Source organism: Mauremys reevesii, linkage group 8, assembly GCF_016161935.1.
Source record: "Mauremys reevesii isolate NIE-2019 linkage group 8, ASM1616193v1, whole genome shotgun sequence".
Taxonomy (NCBI): Eukaryota; Metazoa; Chordata; order Testudines; family Geoemydidae; genus Mauremys; species Mauremys reevesii.
The window spans coordinates 7,164,246-7,190,453 of record NC_052630.1 but is presented as its reverse complement, the minus strand read 5'-3'; the positions used below and the strand labels follow the sequence as shown (position 1 = coordinate 7,190,453).

At 49.5% G+C, this 26,208-nt stretch overlaps 1 protein-coding gene across 4 annotated transcripts in view; it reads right to left on the bottom strand.

The window, feature by feature from the left end:
- Positions 1-26,208, bottom strand: part of FLT4 (fms related receptor tyrosine kinase 4) — a 109,014-nt gene that overhangs the window by 62,093 nt on the left and 20,713 nt on the right. For all 4 annotated transcript variants that reach the window (XM_039484994.1, XM_039484993.1, XM_039484995.1 and 1 more), the window contains exon 2: positions 3,386-3,482. In XM_039484994.1, the coding sequence (XP_039340928.1) occupies positions 3,386-3,462 (77 nt within the window). In that variant the 5' untranslated portion in view covers positions 3,463-3,482. The remainder of the gene's footprint in view (positions 1-3,385; positions 3,483-26,208) is intronic.

Below are 26,208 nucleotides of genomic sequence, written 5' to 3'. Positions count from 1 at the left end.
GACTTGGAGACACAGCTGGGCATAATTAACGCTGTATGAACCAGTGAGGATTTGCTTTTCATTCCAGTGAAGGAGCGGTTGGGGGTGAGGATGATAGGGTAACTGCCTTCTCAGCAGAGTCATCCCCTCAAGTGTTACAGAAACTCCAGCCCTAGAGCTCCACCGGAGGAGGGGGAGCGTCTGAACCACACTGAAGGTGCAGAGAGGGAACTCCAGCAGCGTCTGTAGAGTGTCCCCGTAAAGTGATCATTCTCTGGGTACCAGTCTCTGGGTATCGATCTCTGGGTAATGTAGGGCACACGCCCTACTCTGAGAGGACGCAGGGCTTCAAGTGGGCAGAGTTTTCATGATACTGTGGAAGGTGCTGGGATCCCTCCCCCTCAGTGCTGTTCGCAGGCCTCCCTTGTGATCTTTGGCTGGCCCTGTATTCTCCCGAACATCTGGGAGCTCAAGACAAAGTTGCTCCATTTTTGCCTCTACCATTTCCACCCTGGCCCGCAGTTGGGATGTCTCCCTAGCGAGCATGAAAGATGAGCCGAAGTCAGCAGCAGGGAACGGGGGAAGCTGTAAGCTATTTGGGTAGCTTCTTCTGTTTCTCAGATGCTAACTGAGAGCCTGGGTCATTTCGCTTTGGCAGAGGAGGCCTTTCTGCGTAGAGTCCAGACTGGAAATCAGACTCTTTTCTGCTCCCCATGGTTTCCTTTCATGTAAATAGATACATAATAAGGGTATAACTAAAGATACAATGTTAGCATAACTGCTATTTCCTGGCCTGGAGGGGTGGAATTAAAGAGAAGGGCCTCACACAGCATATTAAACAGGCAAGTATATGCATACAGGACAGCCAGAGGCACGGACTGGCAGGGGGTATTTTTTATTTACCCACCCACTTCTAGCCTGAATACATCCTCTTTGCCTTAGATCAACCAGCAACACAGGCCTCTATGCATTTATCCATCACTTCCCTTCCCAGCTGTACATCTGGCTTGAGACGGTTTCCTTCCACGGCTGAGCAGGACGGGTCAGGGCTGGCAACTAACCCATCACAGGGAGCGTGTTGCTCCATGTCTCGTGCAGTGCACATCACAGAGGTAATGGATAACTATACGTATGCTTACGTGTGGGGTTCTGCCCTTGCGTGTGTTGCTGCAAATGGGGGCAAAAGGGTGTGGCTTCCTCAGGGCTGGTCTACACTGGGGAAAAAAAATATATATAGATAGATCCTTCTCAGCTGTGAATGGCATTAGCTGAAGTCGAATATCTCTTATATCGATCCGTCCTCCGCGCCTCATCGATGCGATGTCGAGGGCTCTCCATGCGACTCCCGCCGCGCCGCCGTTCGCGGTGTGGTGGAGTTCGAGTCGATAGGAAGCGCGTATGATATCGATATATCGTCTAGATGATAGATGATATGATCGATCCTAAAAAATCTATAAGCCGCCGCACGTGGCGTAGGTGGTCAAAAACGTGGGCTCAGGGCTGGTCTAAACTAAAGGGGAAAATCGATATTCAGCTCGCGAACTGCGTGTAGAAGAAGTAGTATCTTATAATCTTTCCTCGATCACTCGATCGCCGCCATCGGGATCGATGTCCTGCGTCTCCATCATGTCCACGCGCGGCGCGTGTTCGCGGTGGTCGATCGAGCGTCGATAGGGCGCGTTCGGGATACGATATATATCGTATAGATGAGATCGATAAAATCGATCGAAATCGAAAATCGCGCGACGCGATGAAGTGACCTCAGTCTCATGCAAAAGAACAAGATGGGTGAAATCTGAGCTGGCAGCCAGCTTCCCTCCAGAGTGTACAGGACAGCAGAAGGAAGCCTTGCCATCAGCAGCCAGCACGGACTCACAGAAGGTCAGGCATGCACGCTGCACCCGCTCAGAGGTGGAGCAACACGCACCCTGCAGTATGTTAGATGCCAGGCAGGACCCTTCCTGCTCAGCCATGGCAGGAAGCCTTCTCAAGCCAGCTATGCAGCTGGGAAGGCACCGCCGCCTATGCTGCAGCAGCTTTGCTAGTGTGCTGAAGGATGCTGACATGACATCGCTAGGGAATGAAGGAGCATGGGCACTGGAGCATGAGCGTGTTCCACTCTGCTCCAACCGCTGGCATGCCCGTCCACTCCTGGGCCTCTGCTAAGAAGGGTTCCACCGAGGTACGGTAGATTTTGTGATTTGAAGACAGGTCCCCTAAACTGAGATCAATTACACTGTCTCACTCCTTTACCTACCAAGGTCCAAATGAAGCCATGGGAGAGTGTGGCACCAACACTGCAAAGAGAACTGGGCAGGCAGATCCCTGCACCCGTGAGGAACTCCACTGACTTCATCTGTATTTTCTAGCCTTCCGCTTGCTCCCCAGAACCAGGATAACAAATGACTTGCCAGGTAACAATGGTGCACAGGTACGAGGGGTGTTCAAGAAAAGGCTAGATAAACCTATGTCAAGATAAGTAGACAAGCCTGACACACTTCCAGAGGGGTTTGGAGTGCACTGTACTGCATATTATTGAGGGCTTTCAGTGGCACAGCAGGCTGCATGCCACCACTGGAGACATGCTCTCAAATCCTGGCATCGATTGCTTTAAGTTGTTGGGGTGAAACTATTGATTCAGCAGCAAAACCCAATTTGAACCAGCAAAGTCTCTCTCCCCCCAGTTTTATTTTTCCTTAAGGGCTGCAGGGTGGTGTGTCCAGTCCAGTCAGTGCAGAGCTCTGTCTTCTCAAAGGCATACTCTCCTTTCGATTGCCAAGCTCCTCTTACAGAGTTACCCATCCCTCCCTGAGAGCTTGTCGGCGGCCTTCCACTCCCAACAGCCTTGCCTTGCCCATCTGTGTGAGGACTAAGCAAGACATTAAGCCCCTGCTCGCTGGAAAACAAGAAGGGACTCGACGCAGCCACAGTCATCGATGAGAGTGGCTTTCTCCCGCCCAGTCTCGATTTCTCCACAGCATAAAACCATCAAATGGCTGGCACCCTTTGCTCCAGAGAGAAGCCAGAAACTAGCCGGAACAGCAGGGAGAGTAGTGCCAAAGAGGCCATCACACAGAAAAGGAAGAGGAGGATGGTAAAGAAAACACCTTATTCTAGAGCCAACGATGGAACCTGTGAGACCATGCAAGCAGCTCCCCGTTCTTCTACTAGCTGCTTCCAGCTGGTCCTACATGTAATGGAGCAATGGAGGTTACCACCATCTCAGGGGATTCTTCTTCAACCAGGAATATCTGCCATAGACTTCTAACAAGCCGTGTTAAACTGCCCATTTCCAGCTGTCCTGAAGCTAGGGGGCTCCACTGATGACCTCCTGTTGGACTTTTCTTTGAGCACTTAAGAGCTGGCACAGGCAATCTACCCAAAGACATTTTTATTTGTCTCTTACCTGCAGGTAATAGTCAGGGTATCCTTGGAGTTTATGGTGTGTTCCTCCTCGGTAATGCTGAGAGTGGGTGGGGTCATAGAATAGCCTCTCACCAGATCTGGGGAGAGAAAGAAGAGAAGGAGCAATGTGGAAATGTGATAAATCTGATCACTCCACTGTGTGGCAGTTTGGTTTGGTCTCTAAAGCCAGTCTAAGTAAATGCAAGAGGGTGACCAGGCCTGCTGAGGGAAAGACCCTGTAACAGAGCAGTGGGATTCTGTTGCCCCCAGTTAATTTACTCCTGACTCACTGGGGAACATGAGGCTCGTTAGACTCTAACCATAATGGAGCAGTTCTCCAGCAAAGGGTCTGGTACAGATCCTGAGGGAAGGAAACCCAGGAGCAGATGAGGCCTGGAGAGAGGATTAAGGCTGGGTTGAAGGAAATCTAGGAACAGCCCATCCTCAAGAGCTGGTTGAGGCTGCGATTACATGAAGTATTGCTTTGGAATTATCCCTTTCAGTAATAAACCAGTAGTTTTGTCTGAGGTTGGGTATGAATCCCATCTGCTTACAGACCCCCAATTTAAAAACGCGGAACTCTTGCATACATACCAATGACATGGGGAAAACCTTTCAACACAAGGCTCTCAAAAGGCAACAGCATCTTTTTACACTTACACTGAATGTTTTTCTAACCATGGACTCTCTTGGATAAGACTGAGACTGTCTGGGAGGATGTTGTACCTTTTGGGATTCAGGCAGAACCATTTCCATGGCTGGGGGGGTAGAATTCCATGAGACGAATTACGCACCCTTATGTGGAGAGAGTCATTGTTTGGATAGGTGAACACAATATAATTAATTTCTTCTTCAAGTCTTGTGTGGATCCCTCCTCTAGGGCACAAGCCACGCATCTGATACACATGTTCACCATAAGAGGGATCCACACTGAGAAATCATCTTAAAGAACCACAGTTACTGGAAGGTAAATAACCACAGATTTTCATTAACCTAGTGTGGCCAACTCTCCTGATTTTATCTTGAGCCTTGTGATATTTAATGCTTATCTTAAAGCTCCAGCTTCTGAAGGGATGTGATTAGGAAAGCCCCATGGCTTTCATTAAAAAAACAAAAAAGTTTCTAGCTCTCAAGATTGCAAAAGAAAGTTTAAAATGTGACCCAGGTGCACGCTAAAGGCGAAGGCGGCAAAGAAAAAGAACGAAGGAATGTATTATTAAAAGCCTCCTGGTTTTTAAACCACAAGTCAGGCCTCAAAAGTCATGAGACTGATCTTTGAACTCCTGGGGTTGGCAATCATGTTAACATCCTGGCTGAGGGAGGGCAACTAGGTTTTGCTCCTGGGCTGGTGAGTTTGGTTTTACGTTAGATAGGAAGGTGACTGAGGATATGGAAAAGGCTAAAGAAAGAAAGCGTCTGGTGAAAGTACTGGCTCCCTCTGGGACTGAGCTCCAATCTGGAAAAGCAAACGAGAAGCGGCCGTATGAAGACTGAGACAGGCTCCCGCAGTCAGCTGTGAGACGTGCAGAGTAACATCCACCTTGTGTGAATGGACCTCCAGTAACGGAGCTCTGCGCAGACAGCCTGGGTTTTTAATTGTTTTCCACTTCCTTCCCGCCTAGAAGTCATTCTGCCTGTAGCCACATGACTGGCTGTGTCTATGGAAACAGGGCTAGCGCTAGCAATCACCCAGCTCTAGGTCTGACGGATGGACTGGTCTCCCAATCACTCTTTTCCTGTTCCTGTGACACGCGATGACTGGGATGGGGTCAGATTTTCCTGGGTTGGCTCTGTGATGAGATGACTGTACTTGTGCATAGCACAGAATCAGGTGATCAGAGTTAAATGAATCCGTGCCTTTGTCCACACTGCCCTTTAAACACACCCACCCACACATACACAAACACACACACACAGACACACTGCCCCCCTCCCTGCTCATTCAGATCCTTCCAAGAGACTCACTTCTTCCACAAACCCGTAAGCAATGAGTCAACAACATTCATCACTTACAATGAAATAAGCAGATCCTAGTCAGTCACTCCTCTAGGCTTCCCAGTGGGTCTGGCCTGCCCCAAGTCTGCCTCATTTGGACTGAAAGCTCTTTGAGGAAGGCACTGCCTGCTTTTTGTTCCCTGGGTTGTGCTGAGCACATTGTCAGCTCCCGGCAAATAATTAATTATAAAAAAATACCTGGGAGGGGAACAAGATATAAAGGATTTGAAGAGACAGTGGTAGGGGGTGGAGGACCTGCCAGAGATAGACATGATGAGAAAAAGGCCCCAAGAGAACTGTGGCACAAGCGGGACAGACAGGGTGAGCATCTTTTCAAACAGGTCTCTGACCTTGCCCAGGCAACCCGACTGCAGCGTGCCAACGCGGGGGCCTTGCCTATGCAGTCTGACACTCTGGCACAGGGTGCGAGTGAGTGAAAGAGGATAAGGCCATGTGTGGGTGAAAGAAGATGGCAGTGTGGGAGTGAGGGGGAGACTGAGAAAGGGAAAGAGTGAGTGAGTGTGGAAGACAAGGAGAGGGAGGCATAGACAGAAGGGGTTAAGTGTCTCTTCCACCCGAGGCCATCACTTAAACAACTGTTTGTTTAAAAAAAAAAAGAGAGAGAGAGAGAGAGAGAGAGAATGATAGAAAGAGACTCTGGACAACATACAAAAAAATGTGCCCCATGGTTGTGAAAATAAATGAAAGCATTTGTGATAAAATCCCCGAAAAATATAACAACACTTATTAAAAAAAATCCAGCTCCTCTGCTACAAGCCTGGTCTGAATGCAAATCTGTCTTTCCTATTACGCTGGCCATGTCTATCGCTGTGCAGACACTGCTCTCCACATGGCCAGGGAGCACCCGGTCTGTCTGGCACAGACTCCTCACTGCCCTGCAGCACCTGCCCAGTGAATGGATCCTAGCACACGAATGGAGAAAACAAACCAAGCTCTGCAGGTGCCATTACATTGTGGCCCACCCATGAAATAAACACAGGAGCCCTAGCAGCACCAATTAGACACGGGATGCTATTATCTACCCTCCAAGAAGCTTCTCCTGTTTGTCTGTTTGCAGCATTTTCCCATCCTCTCAGAGTGAATGCAGTGGGCTAGCAGCTCTGCAGTACGCCAGGTATGGCGCGGGTGCGAGGATCTCACCCTACAATGAGCTCCCAGGAGGCGTCCCAGTGGAGTCAATGGGCATCTGGGAGCGAGCAGCGTCAGCGGGGCTCGCACTAGCTTTACAAATAGCTGTGTAGATATGACTTTGACCCAGCCCACCCCCCAGGCCAAGCTCCAGCCTGAGCAGCAGTGTCTGCACCGCTATTTTCAGAGCGCTAGCATGAGCCCCGCTGGGACAGGTCTGTTGGCCCCGCTCCCAGGCTGGGAGGGTTGCTCCCAGATGCAGTGTATGCCTGCCTGATGGGACAACTCGCACGCTCGAAAATAAGCACATGGGTAAGTATCTGCATGGTCAGAGCCTAAGCTTCTCCTATGCACCTCCATCAATGTACCTCGGGCTCGACCCGCAGCACTGCCTGAACATCCCTCCCCAGCTCTACCAAGCCCAGACCTTTACCCCTTCTGATACTCCTCCCTTTGGTCCTAGCACTGCTCCGAGAATCCAGATCAATCCAGACTTACAATCCTGTTGTTAGTCCAGTTCTGGGTGCCCATGCAGCTACGCAATGCTCCCGGGTCCTGCATGGACTCCTTGCTGGTCCAGGCAGAGCTCCACTAACATCTAGGCTGAGATCACCAAACTCATTTCTACATCTGGCTGGAGTTTTTGTGTCAACAGAAATGTTCATAGAAATCTTTCATTTGGGACATTTTTTTTTCCAGTTTTTTAGATGAAAAACCAGACACCGGCAACCGAAATGGTCAGAGCTTTGCTAAAATAATATTCAATTGTACGTTTTCAAAACTGAAAATTGTTACCGAAAATGGTTTTCAAAAACTAAAAATGCTTTGGGCTTTGGTTACAGTTTTTCATTGAAAACACAAAACAGAATAAAACAAACAAGTTTGAAAAAAATTATTTTTTAAAAAAATTCCCTGCAAAATATAAAAGGCATTTTTTGACTGGTTCCACCCAGTTTGTTTGTGGCCGGGGCAAATTATCAACCCAGTTCTTCAGAGCAGAAAGGTGAGTGCATTTATCCACTTGACCAGCTGGAAGCTCCAGATGTCAGCATCAGGAGGTAGCCGTGTTAGTCTGTCGCCACAAAAACAACAAGGAGTCCGGTGGCACCTTAAAGACTAACAGATTTATTTGGGCATAAGCTTTCATGGGTAAAAAACCTCATTTCTTCAGATGCATGGAGTGAAAATTACAGATGCAGGCATTATATAATGACACATCTGTAATTTTCACTCCATGCATCTGAAGAAGTGAGATGCCAGCAGTGGCCTGAAAATAAATCAGTTCCCTGATCTGGTGAGTTTAACTGACAGGAAATTAAATAATTCTAATAATTAATTAGCTAGGAAAGATTCAGAAACTGATTTGCAGGTCCCAGCTCCCTGCTTTTACTGGGGAAATGCTGAGGAAGGCTTCAACTGCAATATAATTCTGTCTCTGCAAGGGCCTGGTTTTCAGAGGCACTGAGCACCGAAGCCCCAGCAGGAGTCAGGGGGAGCTGTGGGGCTCACTGCCATCAACAATCAGCTGTGACTTGCTACGATTTTCACCCCTCTCCACCCCTGTGTGTTGTTATGATGTATATTTCGGTAGTGCCCAGAGGCTCAAGCTGCGATAGGGGCACCGTCACAGTAGGTGCTGTACATAAACGTTGTGAGAGAAAGCCCCTGCCCCAAATTGCTCACAAACTAAATGGACAAGACAGACAAAGGGTGGGAGGGAACATCAGAGGCACAGAGGTGAAGTGATTTGCCCAAGGATGCACAGCAGGTGAGTGGCAGAGCCAGGAATAGAACCAAGGGCTCCTGACTCCTCCAGGTCCCACGCCCATGCTGCCTCCCTAGGAAAAGTGAGGCATGTTAGCAGCAGCTGATCGAGATTGGTGCTCTGGGTTGTTTCCCTAGGGCGGAGGTGCAGTCAGCCTGGGTACCTGCAGGAGCTCAAGGCAGAGCACCTCCTCCAACGGAGACCCAGGTGAAGCCCCAATGGAGCACCCACAGCCACAAAAACAAAACCCTCGCTCCCTTTATGTGCAACTTTATGACCTGTTAGAAAACAGCACCGGGGGGCGGAGGGAAGGCTGGGGAAGAAAGAAAAAGTACAAGCTGTGCAGGTTTGGGCTCTGGGATTCCTGCAGATGCATCCTGTCCATGGCTGTCCACAAGTACAACAGGAAAAGGAACAAATGCTCCATCAGAATGCGCCATGGCCTGAGCTCATCGCACTGAGCAGGGGACCGCAGTGTGACTGATCAGCCAGCATGGAGCCGGCCCTCCCATCAATCCATCCCACCTCACTCAGCCCCCTTCATCTTCCCCATAGCTCCCAACCTTTCGTAACAGCAAGTGGGAGTTTCCCAGGCTCCCCGATCCCTCTAGATACAGCTTCTTGTGTTGAACTAGAAAAGCACCTGTGACCATTAGGCCCCAAACTGTGATTCAGCGACTGGGAATCATGGGGGCTGGAGTTAAATAAGTCGCTTGGGTAACTAGGCGGATTCACGGGCAGGAGGATACATGTCACCGGTGGTCTCTGAGGGGGTACTGACCTCCAAGGCATCTGACACGCTACAGTTTGAATCAGAACTCCTCCCCACACCATCCCCCGGCCCCATCCTGCTCCTTCACCAACCCCCCCCGACCCATTCTGCATGGATCCCTTGCCTGCACTGATGTGGCGGAGTTTCCCGAGGTAATGCACCCTGTGCTGGAATTCTCCCCAGTGCTCGCACAACACACCCTGAATCTCTTGACAGTTGATCTTGGCACTGGGTTTTGCTATTAAACCTCAGCTGACTGACATACAGATGGTTCATGTCCCTTGCAAATCCCAGAGTGTGAGGGAGATGTCTCATGCGAATACAATGCTCCCTCATCCCCCAGGAGAGTCTACACATTATCACTCAGCCACTTCATCTCACGGGGGGAGCCCCAGGGAACCCAACTCTTACATGTACCATGACGTGCAATTTTTGTGCACGTCTGCGTGCAGTGAAAGGGGGCGATATCTAAAATCACACACACACTTCGGTGGAGAAGGAATTAATGTAATTAAAAAGGCATGCGGCAGCCCCAGCCATCTTTGTTTTTTCAAGATGGTTTCCAAGTGAGTTGGCAGCAGGACATTAAAATAAACAGTGCTGGATTGATGGGACATAGAGAGAGGAAGCAGGATTCCACAGCCACTCACACCTTGTCTATTTCGGGAAAAGTGCGTTTCCCATCGGTTTTCCTATCCTTGATCTTTCAGCACACGGCTCTTAAAGGGGCAGGCTGCAGCCCAATGACCTTATCCTTACTGGATTTATTGTCTGTGATCCCTTCATCTCCTTGAAACCCCCCTCTGCTGCTCTCTGAAATCACTAGCCCAATGTGGTGCTCTCTCGGAATAAGGGCTAGTCTCTGACATGGAATGGCTGGCCCTCCCTGCCACCCGCCCTCTCTGCCACCCGCCCCTTCTGTCCCACTGTTGGACTCACAAGGTGGGTGAGGTGGTATCTTCTATTGGTGAGAGAGAGGAGCTTTCGAGTTTGTCTGACTGTTGGACTGCTAGGGAAGGAAGGCTAATCTCCCTAAAACAGTCGCCAACCAATGGTGTACGCTAGAGCCTCCAACCAACTCTTGCTGCACTTCTCCAGCGTTCAGTCTTTTGTCCGACCAGGTAATAATTCCATGGCATTAGGTTAAAGCATAGACGAGGCTGGTGCTGGAAGCACATTGAAACGGTACAGCCAGGGAGCCTGATCCCCTTCTCCCTTAAATGGTTTTACACCAACCAGGCTGACTTCAGTGGAGTTACTCCTGATTTACACCAGCGTCTGAGAAAGGACAGCTAGGCCCAGCGTGTGTGAATTCATTCTCTGCCCTTTCCTATTGCCGCTGGACCATCAGCTAGGACCTGGGGGCTGGCCTGAAGTGCTGTGGAGGGAGCTCTGCAGCCACGGCCTGACACAGAGTAAGAGCCTTTGCCTGGGCCGTTCGCGGTGCCGATGTGAGTGTGCTGCGGTCAGTGCCATTCAGACCTGTGAGCTCCCATCCTGCTCAGGCCAGCAGAAAGCCCTGTTGGGGTCCTCTCTGAGCCCTCTCAAGCCACTTCAGCACTTCTCCGTTTCCCTTTCCCTCCCTCTCGGAGGAGTCCGACCTGTTGATTAACACAGCTCCTCTCTGGAGAGGGATTTCGTTCACACTCTGTCCCTCTTGCTGACTTCCTTTCCTGTCCAATGCCGGACTGAAACACGCCGGCTGCAGTCACCCCTAAGTATCGTGCAGCCCCAGCCGGGCCCCAGGACTGAGATATCCCCTCGCTCCGCAAAGCGGCTTAATAAATGGACTTTTAAAGGGCTGCTTGTTTTATCGCCAGTGGCCCCAGTAAGTATTTCCAGAGTTGGAGCCGCAAGCATTTAGCAAAGGGGTCATTAACCCTAGGCCCATTGCTCTCTATTCCCACCCCCATCCTATGCCACAGACTCTCTCCACTTCTCCTCTCCCCTCATCTCCTCTTCCCGGCCCTCCCCCTCTCCCTCTGAGCCCCCATATAGTCTTCCTCTCAGCTCCTCTTCCCGCTCTTGTCGGCCACATCCTCTCTCCCGTCCTTGACCATCTTCCTGTTTCATGGCTCGCCTCCACACCGCCCATGTTCTAAACCACCCCTGGACTGGAAACTCACTTGGCTCGTCACTGGGGCTGCAGCTAGTCTACACTGGGGCTAACTGGCCCTTCTTGTCCCCCTGCTGACGGGGCCGCCTGACCTCGGAGGGGATGATGCAGGGCAGCACTGGTAAAGGCAACCAGCAAACGCTGCAAGAGTAGGGTGACCACATGTCCCGATTTTATAGGCACCGTCCGATTTTTGGGTCTTTTTCTTATATAGACTCCTATTACCCCCCACTCTCTGTCCTGATTTTTCACACTTGCTGTCTGGTCACCCTATGCAAGAGAGAGTGTGTTTCAAATCTGAGCGGCTCCTCGCTGGGGAGAGGAGCAGGGAACCAGGTTGAGCAAGAGGAATGAAATCAATCTAATTTGTTCTAACAAGGGAATTGACATTTCCCTCCTCAATCCCCCCTCTCTGCCTCGTTTGCCTTCAAGTTGAGCTCTGAGCAATTCCAGATATTAGCCAAGAAGCTGGCAGCCAAATGAATGTCTAGACGGCCTTTTGGGTGAGTTCCTTGTGTCAACAACAGCAGAGGTTACTGCTGATGGGGGATGTCAGCACCAGAAATGTCAGGACAAGGCCATAGATTTCCACTTCCCTTCCCCTTCCCCCCACCTGCCCCATGGCTGGGGGCATATTGGATAATATGGTCCTTCACTTCCCTGATCCAGCTCTGAACCTGAGGCTCACCACCAGCCCTGCCGCGGGCCTGGCGCACACTTAACTGTTACACAGACAAAGCTAAAAAGAAACATTCGTGCCTCCTTCTCCCCCACCCAGCAAAGGCACACATCCTGACACACTCATCTTATTCAGGCAAAACTGCCCATCAGTGGGAGTTCGTAACAACCAAGGAAAGGCCTCAGACTTTGGACCACTCTGTTTATGAAGGGCATCTCCACCAGGCAAACATCTGGCAACCAGTTCCCACATCATGGTGCAGGGCTCCTGCCCCAGTTTTCAGTCCTCTCCCATGGGGTCTCATACAAGATGGCACAGTTTAGTGGGCTGAGCAGGGCACCATGTGTCAGGAGGATCCCTTGGGTTCTAAGCCTAGCTCTGACCCGGAGTCGTCACGTGCGTGTCACTCAACTCCTCAGCACCTTGGCTTCCCTGTCTGCAAATGCCAACACGGACCTGCCTTGTGGGTGCTGAGAGGAATCACTACTCAATGTCTGTAAAGAGCTTTGAAGATTTCAAGCACTCTAAGGGTTAACTCACTCTCAGTTACAGAGTGTAAATTGGGAGAAACTTGACTGTAGATGTTGGTGTACCTGGGTGGCCTTAGTATTACATCCTGGAGAGCCTTCTGAAGCCAAGGAGGATTGGACCGGGTGACATACTCTTCGGAATCCACCAAGACCATTCCAAAGCTGATCTGAGGGGATGAACATATGACATCTACGATGAACCTAGCCTCCTGCAATCAGAGACTGGAGCTGGGAATCCAGATCGTCTCTCTTCAGTGGTACCACAGAGCCACCAGGACAGCACGACATGGCGTCTCCTTTAAAGTGTCTTCAGTTTCCTTTGGCTTTTGTGTCATGAATTTGTGAGCCTGAACTCCTGGCTGGTGGGAGCTGTTGCATTTCAGAGGCAGTCTAAGATCCCTGAACTTCTCCAGACTACTCCCTTATCGATCTCCCTTCGTGTTCATGAGCAGAGTCTATTGAGCCCTAGCAGGCTCCCAGGCCACTTGTTGGGGAGTGGTAATTCCTGCTCCTTCCCCCCAACATTTTTATAAGAATCAGTGGTGGCTCCAGGCACCAGCGCTCCAAGCGTGTGCTTGGGGTGCAAGCTGCAGGGGGCGCCCTGCCGGTCCCTTCGAGGATGGCAGTCAGGCAGCCTTTGGCGGCACACCTGCGGGAGGTCCTCCAGTCCTGCGGATTCGGCAGCAATTTGGCGGCGGGTACGCTGAAGCTGCGGGACCGGGAACCTCCTGCAGGCAAGCTGCCGAAGGCAGCCTGCCTGCCATGCTTGGGGTGGCAAAAAAGCTAGAGCCGCCCCTGATAAGAATAATATCTGCAGCTGTGAGATACTTTAGTTTTTTAATCGGTTTGCAAGCCCCAGGAGAAATATCCTTCACTCCATCCCTTCCTGGGTTCCCTGGAGTTGGGAAAAATGACAGAACTGCCTTTTGTGTGTTTGCACCTTAGAAATTTATCATCTTGTTCCGAACTACTCCTGACACCTTGAAAAGCGAAACTGACTCTCCAGACAGCAAGGACCCCAGATGTAAAAGGAGCTCTGTCCCAAGAAAATACTAGGAAGGACCCTTCTCTGTTTCTCAGCTTTGTTTTTCACGGCAGGGAGAAGCAGGTGAGGGGCACTTGCTACCTATCCAAACCACATGAGACATATGTAGCAGAGACAGGATGGCTGGGATCTTGAAAGCTTATTTAGTCCAGAGGGGAGGAAACCGTATGTATTGTTTGATGGTTATTTGGTGGCTCAGATGAAATGGGTTGGTGGTCAAGTTCTGTTAGACTAGTTCCTAGGAGACAGGGCACAAGAGTCACTATCAATGAAAACAACTGACACCCTCCGTGGTGTAATCAGCAGAAAGGTCAAGGACTGGACAGGGTGTGGAGACAGGGTGTGTCAGAACTAGCACCTTTCCCCAGCATTAAATCCACTTAACTCTATATTTCTGGAACCTGATTCCCCATTGCCCTGCACCTTGTGCAGTAATTTACACCAGTGAAAAGCAGGTGCAAATCATTATCATTCCGAACGTGTAGCATTTTAGACCCACTTTGCACTGGTATCAACAATTGCGCAAGGACAACAGGGAATCTGGCCCCGGTGTCTTTATCCACCTTGCATAAGCATAGGAAGTGCATGTGACACAGGCAAAACTGGCCCCATTTCCCACCTACTGGGACTGGAGTTCCCAGAAAAGAGTGACTCTTCCTCTCTTCTCCAGGATAACTTCATAGAGTCACACGTGAAAAACAAAGTGTGGTTGTCACATAATGAACCTGGGAGCTGGCAGGTCTACAAGGGGAATTTGAGTGCACAGCTGTCACCTCCTCCTCCTCCTCATGGTCACTCACGTCAGGAGACAGGATGAGGAAGGAATGAGGAAGGCTCGTTTGCGGAGGAGTGAGATATCACAGAAGGCTGAAAAATCAATAAATCTGCTCTCACAGCTCTAGCCACAGCTGGGATAAAACCACCACAAAGAGGCCCCAGGTGATTTCTCTCCAGCCTGTCAGCTGGGATGACCAATCCCAACGGCTGGGTGGAATTCACTCTGGGAGAATGGAACAGTCTCTTACCACCAGCCTGTGCCAGGTTAGGCACAAGAGCAGTGATAAGGTGAGTCACGGCTCAATGCTGGCTTTGAATAGCTCTGATCTGCTTTCTTTTTAAAGGGTCCTTGCAGGCAGGAGAGGGGCTAGGACACTGCCACCTTACAAATAATAAAGAAGAAAAAAGCAGGAAATGCCCAAAAGCAGCGTGTTCACACAAGGGACAAGGAAGTGGATCCCTTTCTTGTGCTTCTCTTAAGGCTAATTAGAGCTGATTCCAACGTGCTCTCCCCTGTTTCACAAGAAGTTACAGTAGAACCTCAAAGTTCCGAACACCAGAGTTACAGACTGACTGGTCAACCAGACACCATGTGAAACCGGGAGTAACCCATCAGGCAGCAGCAGAGACAGAACAAAAAACAAAACAAAACAAACGAAAAAGCAGCAAATACTGTGTTGTGCTTGTATTGCTTCTTAAAGACACATCTGGGCTGCCTGTTCGCTCCCCACTCCCCCCCCCCACCATGCCCACTGCCTGCAAACTCATGCAGGGGCTGAGTAGGTTGCCTGAGTAGGCTCAGTTGCTGTTGAAACCCATCCTGGATTGACAGCTGGTGGATCTGGAGCCTGAATTGTGCTTTGTTCAGAGTTACGAACATTTCAGAGTTAAGGACAATCTCCATTCGAGGGGTCCGTAACTCTGAGGTTTTCTATAGTCACTGCAGTGAGCCAGTCAGCGTCCTGTCTTTGCTCCATAGGACATTAATTGTAGCTCTTCACTCAGCATCTTGTTCCTGTCCCACCAAGAGTTAACTACAGGGGCTCAGCGAGTGCTTTCTCGCTACCAGATGCAGGGCCAATCACAGCCGTAGGTGTCTTGTCCATGACCACCAATGTCTTCATTATAAGGGGCCAGTGTCTTTGTCCCACACACCGTTATCCCCGTTAGAGAATTAATCATTATCCCATTCCTAAATAAATTAGGAGTTACTTAATGTCCTCTCCCTGTCACGCTACACATGGCATTAATTACAGGGTGACATGCCCTGTCCTACCCAGAGTTCATTCAGCTCATAGGTCAGCATCCTCCTATCCTCGCCCTCTGGGCTTGCTTATAATAAATGATGCTTTATCACGCCTTTCATCCAGCAATCTCAAAATACTGCATATATACACATTGGTGAATTAATTAATCTGCAGAATGTCTGTGAGAAGTAGGTGTTAGCTCTACTGACTAGGAAATTATGGCAGAGAGGCCATAAGTCATCTCTGTACCAACGTGGGGACTGAAGAGATGGAGGGATAATTCTTGATGTCTCTGAGGGTCTATCCTAGAAATTCATCACGTAGCATGTGCCTTCAGGGAGGGACCTTCCCCGATAATGGCTGTCAGAGGTTGTGGAGAAAGATGTGTGGTCTAATGGATACAGTACTCAACTAGGACTCAGGAGGCCAAGACACTATTGGCAGCATTGCCACTTGCATGTGAGGTGACTATAGGCAGGTCATGTCACCGCTCTGTGCCTCAGTTTCCCCATCTGTGAAATGGGGATAACGATACTGACCTTCTTTGCAAAGTGCTTTGAGATCTGCTGATGAAAAGTGCAATGTAAGAGCTGGGCATTGTTATTAAGGCAGCGGTGCCAACGGGGAAGCTGACTGATGCAGGAAGACGACCCCGAGAAGACACAGGAGCCTGGAGGGAATCTTGATGGGACTGCAAGCATACAGCAGCAGAGCATCTGCCTGAGTGTAGGCCAGTGGGAGCAAAAGGAAAGGACCAGCAAGACCAGGCCATATGGAATCATGGAGGCAGGAGCAGCCCTCTGCCCAGAAGATCTTTTGGGGCCATTTTAACCTTGCAAAAAGCTCCTGTTAAAATTGGAGCTTGTCCTTTGAAATAAGAGACAGGAAATAATCCCAACCCAGCTGGAGGAGGAGAGTGGCCTAAAAGAACCTGGTCTTCTAAACTCCTAGGCTCGGATTTTACAAAGTATTTAAGTGCATAATCCCATTGCTTTCAATGGTAGTTAGGTGCCTGAATACCTTTAAATATCTGGTACTAGTGCTGCAACCGGAACCATGCAGGGGGAGGTATAGCGCTGAGGGGCCACGTATGGGCCTATAGGGGAGGAGCAGGCAATCCAGGTTGTGAAATGACACACAGAGAGAGTCATACAATTTTCCACTAATTTGGGTGCCTCCACTTTTGGCTGCCCATCTTAAGACTTCAAAACCAGAGGCACTCGAGAGAATGGCGCCTTTTGAAATGTGGCCCTTAGAGAATTGTCCTGGCTTGCATAGGACATCGGGCTGTGGCAGAGCCAGCAACTGAACCCAACCAAAGAGGCTCCCAGTAGGTTGGTTGGGGATGTTCAGAACTCCTCAGGAAGGCACAAAATGCAAGAGAGAGCGGAAGGGGCATCCTGAGTATGTGAGCTGGGCTGTCTTGAGGGGCAAGGTTGCTCTTGGCTGCTCTTTGGGGCTTTTGAGAAGGAATGTAAATGGATCTGTTTTTCTGACCAGCTATAACACTACGTCAGGGGTAGGCAGCCTATGGCATGGGTGCCGAAGGCGGCACGCGAGCTGATTTTCAGTGGCACTCACGCTGCCAGGGTCCTGGTCACCGGTCCGGGGGGGCTCTGCATTTAATTTAATTTTAAATGAAGCTTCTTAAACATTTTAAAAACCTTATTTACTTTACATACAACAATAGTTTAGTTCTATATTATAGACTTATAGAAAGAGACTTTCTAAAAACATTAAAATGTATGACTGGCACGCGGAACCCTAAATCAGAGTGACTAAATGAAGACTGGGCACAGCACTGCTGAAAGGCTGCCGACCCCTGTTCTACGTTGCGACTCAGCTATTTGGAGGAAGGGATGCAGCAAGACCTATGCTGAAGCCTGGACTTGCTCTGAGACCGTAGGCCTCTCTGTGCCTCACGCGAAAACGGGAATGGTATTTACCTATCTCACAGAGAGGGGAGGGGTAGGTGCTTCTGGGTCCCCAGAAGGAATCTGCTAGGGGCTAACACTGCATTATTAGCACCAGCCCTGTTAAAGATTCCTGTCTATCTGGGGGCACGTGTGTGTCAGGGAACCACCAGGCATTAGGGCCTACAGGACCTTGCCCTTGATCACGCAGTGCCCTTGGCAGGCTGCCAGGTATTTTCGAGTTTGGACTTGCCTTGCCATGTCTGCAGGGCCCTGGTGCCCTGGATTTGTTTCCGGGAGAGAGGAGACGAGGCGCAGGGAGGGGAGCCCTATATGGTAAGCTGCCAAAGTTCAGTCAACTCCAGGACTTGCAGCATCCTTACTTTGCTCAGGGAACAGCATCAGTTCCTCTGCTCACCGACTGTCTGAGTGTTTATCTGTCTGTCTCTCTCCCGCTCTCTCGGCAGGAAGCTCTATCTCACCATCCCCCTGGCTTGCTCCAGCCTGATTTCCTGCACTCTCCTGCCAGGTTTACCCTGCTTTTTCCTCCCCCACCCCCAGGCTATGGCTGTCAGGCCATGTTTGCATTTCTGTCTCCCCCAGCCTTTCCTCTCCCCTCCCTCAACCCCCCCTCCCTCTCCCCACTCGCTCTCTGTTCCATCCTCCCAGAGAGGAGATGTCCTGAGCCAAAGTTAGTCTCTGTCAGGTAGCCACATGTCCGGCCTAGCGCAGTGGGTCAGCCGAGGCCACCCTGCAGACCTCCTCTCAGATCTGTGCTGTCAGCAGCCTCTCCGGCCCCCAGGGGAGCTGGATGTTTGCCGCTCTTGGTCAGGGAGGGATGCTCTCTGCACATCTGAGAGCGCGCGTTTCCCTTCAGGCCAGCCAGCCAATAGCTGCTGGCCCACCCTTCTCTTGTTGGCAAGGGGATGGCCAGACGCCTCTTTGTTTGGTCCCTGATTCTCTGAATTGCTTCGGGATTGTTGGCTTCCCACTCCTAGCCGGCGAATCTTTTTCCTGTCTTTGAGATAGAGGATGCTCCAACCATCTGTGTGTTTTATTTCCTCATAGAAACTAAAATGCCCAGGACTGCTTCCTCAGCCTGAGCAAAGCTCGGGCTTTCAGTGGGACTCCGCCGGGGAGACGAGGGAGGAAGTGGGGGAAGAACAAGCACCTTCAGACACGAGTCAAGTTGGACCTGCTTTGATCACCAGTTTCATTTTTAAAGGGCGAGAAAGGAGCTCTTCAAAATCTGACAGGCTTCAAGGTGTCTGCAGTGACTTCCAGAGCTGTGCTGTAGCCATCAAAATCAGAGACGGGCTCAAGGACTTCTTAGTAGCATGGAGCAGAGGTTTTCTCCCCATGGTCGCATAGTTAGACCCTTGCAAATCAACTAAAAATTACCCATCCGCATCTTAGGGCCCATCAGTTTTCCTCCCTGTCCCTTGTCATTTCTCTCTCACAGCCTGGCAATGATACCTTTTTACACGGCAGTAAGTTCTGATTAATTATAAAAAGCATGGGGCCCAGACGGCTCAGTGGATTGGCAATGGAAAATAGCACATTTTGCTTGCAGCTCGTTAGCCATAGTGATCCAGCCTATATTGGGCATGACCAATAGATCAGATAGACCAGTAACTAATTCACACAGCTCATCAGTCAGCTAAATCCAGCTCCTAGCAGACAAGTGTCTGTGTCACCAAAAGACACCATCACAATTGGAACTACATGGCTTCCTCAGCAGAGACCAAGATTTGAATGGGCCAGGAAGGCTGAACTCTGCTCTAGTTGTAGTGGGGATCCCTCCAGTCAAGGTTGAAGGCAAATGGTTCTGCGAGCTGGGGGAAGGCTGGTGGGCTGGCTTGGGGGAAGCCTGCATGGCCCTCGCCCATGGGGACTCTACTCTGTGACTAAACAGAAGACTGGACAGACCCGTGCCTTTCACTAGCATTCTATTTAAAGAGAAAACCAGACGTGATCCAGCGTGGTAGGAATAGGGTATTTCAGAACTGAGGAGGTCAGGCTGGGCCACATTCTGCCCTTAGCTACAGAGATACGACTCTCAGTGACTTCACCGGGGTGAATGCAGCCAAGGATACGCAGCAACAGCAGTGGTAAAGAAGTGGGTGGGTATCTGGGAAGGGTGCGAATGTGTTTAGAAGGGATCAGAAAGACTGGGATAACGGAGGGAAGGATGGACCAGCGATTAGGGTGATAGCCTTGGACTTGGAAAACCTTGGTTCAATTCCCTGCTGTGTCTGGGTAACCCTGGACAAGTCAGGCCTCAGTGTGCCCAATAGGGATAACAGCAATGTCCTACTTCACAGGGGTGTGGGAGAATAAAAGATTGTGAGATGCTCAGATAGGTTAGCAATGGTGGTCATATAAGTAGATTAGATAGAATGGGAGAACTTTTTATGAAGAGGACAGTTTGAAAGCAGATGAGAGAGGAGACCCTGGAGGGGGAGAAAAAATCAAACGAGGAAGGAAGAATCCTTGCAGCTCACAAGGAAAGGTAAGAAAGGGCAGAGTAAAGGGGTTTGTTACAGAGACCACCTGATGTGAAGGAGCTAGGGGAGGTGGTGATGATGCCAAGAAGCAAGGAGGGTTTTCCAAAGAACAAGCTGACAGCAATAGGAGCCTTTAACCTACTTGGATCTCAAGGGCAGGTTTTTCAAAACACGAGGTCTAATCTATGTAAATAAAACTACAGGGGATTGTGTGCAGATGCATGTCAGATCAGACATTCTTAGGCAAGGTGCTGATTTACACACACACACCCCTGCACGACTTGTTCTGTCCACTCAAATGTGGGTGGGGAGTGAGCAGAGCCAGGAATATTAGTCCCACAAGGGTAATCTGCAAAAAGCAATAAATACTGTGAGCGGCATCAGGTGGATGAAAACCTCGGGTACAAGAGGCTCGGGTCCATGTACAAATGAAAGTGGCAGCAGGAATGCCTCTAATCACTCATTTGAGGTATGGAGACTCCTGAGTTTGAATTAGAAGTACTATTAGCAGGGCCAAGTGATAGATCCCGGGAGTATGAACATAAGAACGGCCACACTGGGTCAGACCAATGGTCCATCTAGTCCAGTATCCTGTCTTCCAACGGTGGCCAATTCCAGATAGTTCAGGGGAAATGAACAAAACAGGGCAATTATCGAGTGATCCATCTCCTGTCGCCCAGTCCCAGCATCTGGGAGCCAGAGATGGACCTATCCTCCAAGGATTTATCTAATCTGATATGCAGCACTATAGGAATCAAAAAGGAATTCCAACCCCCATGGAAAACATTGCACAGTTGGCTTCTTGCCATCTTCCAAAGCATCCAGCATTGACCAAATCTAGACCACTGGTCTAATGTGCTAATGCAGATCTAACTGACTATTGCCCCTTCTGGATCTCACAGAGGAACAAGTTTTGAACGAGTAAATGGCAGGGAACTCTTCCCACATACGGTATGGAAAAAAGCCCTGGTTTACTTGTAATGAGGTAAATAATCTTTTCTATTCCCTATTAGTAAGAACCTTTAGTACACAGATGCTGTTGTAAGAACCATTAGCCATATTTGGGACCAAACTGGCAGCTTTTAATTTACTCCTGCGAGTAGACCCCTTGACTTCAGGGAGAATAATGAAAGTTGCAGAATCACACACACTATTTCTTTTCCTCTTGGTATACAGCTGTGACAGTCAGCCAGGCATGATTTTATTAAGCCATTATATTATCATCAGCTCTGAGAGCGATAGATTGAATGATAGTGTGGCAGTAGCATCGCTATAGGTAAGGATGAGGATACTGTTTAACAGCTGTATGGGTATCTCTGTTGACATCCAAACACTAAATTCCATGCAGATATTAAACTCCTTTAATTCCTTTCAAAAGAAAAGATGTGGCTATCACAGCAGGATTCCTACGCTCAAGCATCGAGCGTGAACTGCATTATCATACTGAGGATCTATTTGAAGACAAACAAGCTGAAAACATGGTTTTTAACTTGCTTACAAAAGGTTTGCAGAATGTTGTAAATATCCAAATTACTTTATTTATTCACACCGGCTGATTGCTGTTTTCATATTTAAGGTTAGTTCCTTTACAAAGAAATTCGATCCAGGGAGCACACAACCAAACAACAGAAAGGAAGTGTTTACATGTGCTAATAACTTCCATTTAAGGAGCATAATTAATAGCTGAGAGATCGCCTACAGAAACAGCATGCTCAGATGCTTTGGAAACCACAAGCTGCTTACCTATGTCACCTTGGATAATTGCAGCATAACCGTGTAGGCAAAAATACACGGGGCTATGACAAAGCTCGGTTTATCCTGGTCGCAGTCTTTGAAGACAAAACAATAAATAGACACAAGCATTCAGCTGCGCACGCTGCCTGCTCAAAACGATTTCTCAGAAAGGCTGTTAAACTTCCCTGAATCATCAAACGTCTAACACAGCCAATCGGAGCTGCCAAGCTTTGTGCCCCTCCATATGTGACGTTTCACTGATTTCCCCTTTCCTTCCCTGAGCGGCGAAGGCACAAATCCCCCCCGAATACTGGGAACAGCCCCCCATACGCACAACTGGGACCCCGATCTCCAAGTAGAGGGTGGTTGGCAGGGTGCCTGGGGTTGGCGCTAGGACAGCCAGATGGATAAAATGGTGCCGGGGCAGCTGGGTGGGAGGACGGCACTGGGAAGTGGGGTGTCTGAGGCAGGGGTTGAGTAGAGAGGTGTCTAGAATTGCTGGGTGAGTAGGTAGAGAGGTTCCTGGGGTGGGTGCTAAGGGCAGCAAGGTGGGTGCCTGAGGCAGCTGGGTGAGGGGGTGGATGGGTACCTGGGGTGAGTGCTGGGGCAGATAGATGAGTGGGTGGAGGGGTGTCTGGAGATGCTGGATAGGTCTGGGGCAATGAGGGGGATGAATGGAGAGACTGGGGCAGTGGGTTGGTAGAGGGGGGCCGGGATAGCTGCCGTGGCAGTGGGTGAGTGGGTGTCTGGAGCCACTGGCTGGGTGTTAGTACAGCTGGAGGGGAGGCTAGGGTGGTGGGTGGGTGCAGCTGGCTGGGTGCTAGGGCAGTGGATCGGTACCTGCGAAGCAGGTGGGTGAGGGGGTGTCTGGGGCAGTTAGGGGGGTGTTGGGGCAGTGGATGGGAGAATGGGGGGCACTGGGGGCAGGAGTGGGGAGGATTGGGGTGGTGGTGAGGAGTACTGGGGGCAGTGAGTGGAGGCACAGGGGCGGGGCTGGCTGGGAAGTCCCAGTGGGGGGCACTGGCAGTGCTTTCTCCCTGCCCACCCCATTCCCCCCATCGGCCCTGGTCAGGGGAGCAGCAAGAGAAAAGGCAGAGGAACCACCAGCCTCGTGCCTGCTCATCAAGAGCCACAGCAGGCTCGGGCAGGTGGGAGGATCGTCTGCAGGGCTATCCAGTGCCGGCTTGTGCACGCAGGTGGGCTGCAGGCCCGAGTATCAGGTGAGAGGCTGGGCTCTAGCAGCCCTGGCCAATGCGGATTGTCATAAAACATATTTGCTAAGAGCAAGGCTGCTGTGGGTGCACATGCAGGATGCTGCCGGTGCAGAGGAGTGCTGAGTCAGCACCATGGATGCCCACAGGGAAGATTATGCCCCGTAAATCTAATAGATTTCTTTTGCAAAGATGTGATTAAGGCTTGGGAACCTCCTGGCTCAGAAGAGACATAAAGGGGTCTGGCTCATTACACCTCTACCTCCCTGTTTCTAATCGGAAAGTCATTACCATCTGATGGCTGAGCGGTGGCCTCAATGAAATCACAAGTCTGGTTGCAATTCAGTTCCTAGTGGACAAGTATCCACATCACAAACTACTCCTCTAAGAACAGATGCAGATTGCCTTGACAACTGAGAAAAAAATCTAAGGTGAAATCCTGGCCCCACTGAAGTTAACGGCAAAACCACTGATGTCAATGGGGCTAGGATTTCACCCCAACTCCAAATCCAAATAGAATTTCTGGATGTCTTACATTTTTCAGCAGAGTACCCGATTTGGGCAAACAATTCTCCACCTGCTTTTGACCACCTCTGTATGCTTGCAAGCCCTTCCTCTCCTGCAGAATTCCCTGATCCACCCACTTGGCGTTAGAAGGTCAGTTTGAAGATAGTCCAGCTGCCTTTGTGTGGGGCTTCGCAAGTGGCAAATTTCACACCTGCCGGATCTATTTACCACAGAGTGCATCTCAGAGCATCGCAAGCGTGAAAGATGCGGATGGGGGTGCAGAACAAAGGCAACCAGCTCAGAAGGAATTCTTAAATGTAGTGGGGAGAAGTGGGTACAGAGTCTGGGGGGATGTGGGTAGCCATCAGAGCAGAGCGAGGGTTGTCTGGGGTCACAGAAAGGTTATTTCTGATTGCTTATAATAAGCTTGTATTAGAATGTACCATTGAGCTCTGTTTTATTTGTCTGTCTTAATTTGTATCTCATCACCATCCCAAAGAGCATCCTTGCAGTCTCAGCAATGGGGGCAAGGGCTGAGTGCACGTGGACAGAGAAGCACCCTCTCTGGGGGAGATGATAGAGATCTTCCCTTCAGGTCAGGGCTGAGATGCATTTTGGGGCTGGAGTAGGCTTGCGCTATTGGAGTCTGTGCTGTACCTAGTCTGTGCATAAGAAGAGGATTTCTGAGCCCAGGGCTGTCAGCCCATCACCTCTCACCTCCACTAGAGTCACCTCAAAAATATTTTTTTCAAAGTATCAGAGTGGTGGCTGAGAACAGGAGATGCTGCAAACCTCCTTCACTGGGATCTCAGCAAAGCCTTGGTTGCAATACCATGGCAAAGCTCAGTAAGCATCAGGGACACAGGCCTGGCCTGAGTGAAGAAGTGGCTTGCACTCTGAAGGGAGAAGCAAGTTGGTCTGGTGAGAGGTGGCAAGGGGAGTGATTTCACTAACGAGGTATCAGAGGTTGAAAGCAAGAACTGTAACCCTCCCTTTTCAATGACTTGGTTCTAGAAGAACATTGCCTGCTCCAGCTCCCATCTGGTAGGTCTGATTGCAGACGTATCTTTTTACACTTGTGCAGGTCTTGAGAGTTCACACAGGGCCGTGTTTATTATTGGGTTTTATCTACTATTGTGTTAAAAAGTGTTTTCTTTCGGTGAGGGTGACTGAGAGGTGAGGGCTCTTCTGCCTTCCATTCACAGCAATAACCACTAAGCAGCAGCTCCCGCCCAGCCAGTGGCTCTTATCTATACTATAGGCAGCTTGTACTTTTCCCCGCATATAAAAAAATAGTTTCTGATGCTCCCCCTTTCCCAGTCCTCTCCCACTGATAAATTCTTTGAAATGCCACCCAGCTCTTGTTATTGCTACAGAGGCCGGAGAGCTGAGGATTAAATGCCTTCAGTCAGCATTATACTTTATTTGTCTAAGCAGCTGGGGGTGAGGAGGGACCGTGAATATTGTAAAAAGCCAAATTCTGTGAGCACAGACCTTGTCCTGGTGCCATTGAAGTGCAAAGTCAGGAGCAAGCCATTTGCAAGTCACTATCACTTTGCAATGTCCATTGAAAGCCAAGTCCCATAATGGGCCTGATTCTAAAATGATTGGGGGTGGGGGGAGAATGGAGCTGAGAGTGTTGTCTCTCCCTCTATGGAGATTTGGATGATACCATGAGGAATTGTTCCTGCTTTGTTCAAACCTGCTCTTGCTTGGGCTTGAATATGGAGGGACCAACATGACAAACTGTCAGGCCAGTGGATCCTGGGGTGGATCATGTCAGTCCATAGGACTGGGTCATAGAATTCCTATTCAGGCTGTGCGAGTGTGTGTACGTGTGTAAACAAAGGACTGGCATGACAGACCGTTTTCTGAATTGGTAAAGGACTGATTATTTTCCATGAATAAAATAGGTCACATGACCCCTCCCCAGCACCGGACGTGAATTCCAGTCAAGGAACTACCCTTGCAAAGAAATCTTAGGCTCTGAACCCCCCACCTGACCCTGCTCATTCTCTTCAGCCTTCACTTCTGCCAGAAAACTGGCTCTAACGAAAGCAGATACAAAAATCGACTTCTACAGCCTGTTTAGAATAATGCTCACGGTCCTTCCTGTGTGTTCTACACACCAGGAGTCCTCTGACTGACTCCCAAGGCCACAAGAGACTTCTACATGTCTACTTTCTGGGTTCCTTATTAATTATACAGCACCATGCATGTGCATGGTACTTAACAGACAACTAAATCAGACATCTATCCACACATCCATTTTTGCTGGGGCAAGTTTGTGGGTAGGCAGGGCCTCTTCTTCCCATACGTCTTTTATATGAATATGATGCCACTGCATTTCTATAACCACGTTCCATCCAAAGATCGCGGAGCTTTTCACAAACACGAATGGAGCTGCAGCTCCTAGCACTCCTGGGAGGTAGGTGTTACTGTGCACACAAGAGAAACCTCCTGCCTCATGATTGGCTGAGAACTTTCTCAAGACAAATTGTTAAGTTTCTGTTATTTACCTCCTGAGAGATGAATACTAAGGTGTGAAGGAATGTTTACCAATCAGATCACATATGCAATTTGTACATATGCAATTTACACATATGCACATATGCATAATGCAAATGATGCACCCTGATCGACTCTTCTGAATATAACTTGTGTTCCAGTAAGTGAATAATAGATTTTTCTGTGCATCTGACTTTCTTTCCCCTATATAACCTTATTTTTAAATGGGGAAAAAAATCCTGATGGTCAGTTTATTCAGTAACGTGGAATTACAGACTGGCTGTTTTGAACAACAGTGAATGTAAATTACAATTCATATATTGATTTCTTGTTTTGGTGAATATTGAGATTTATTGTCCTTCAAGAAAA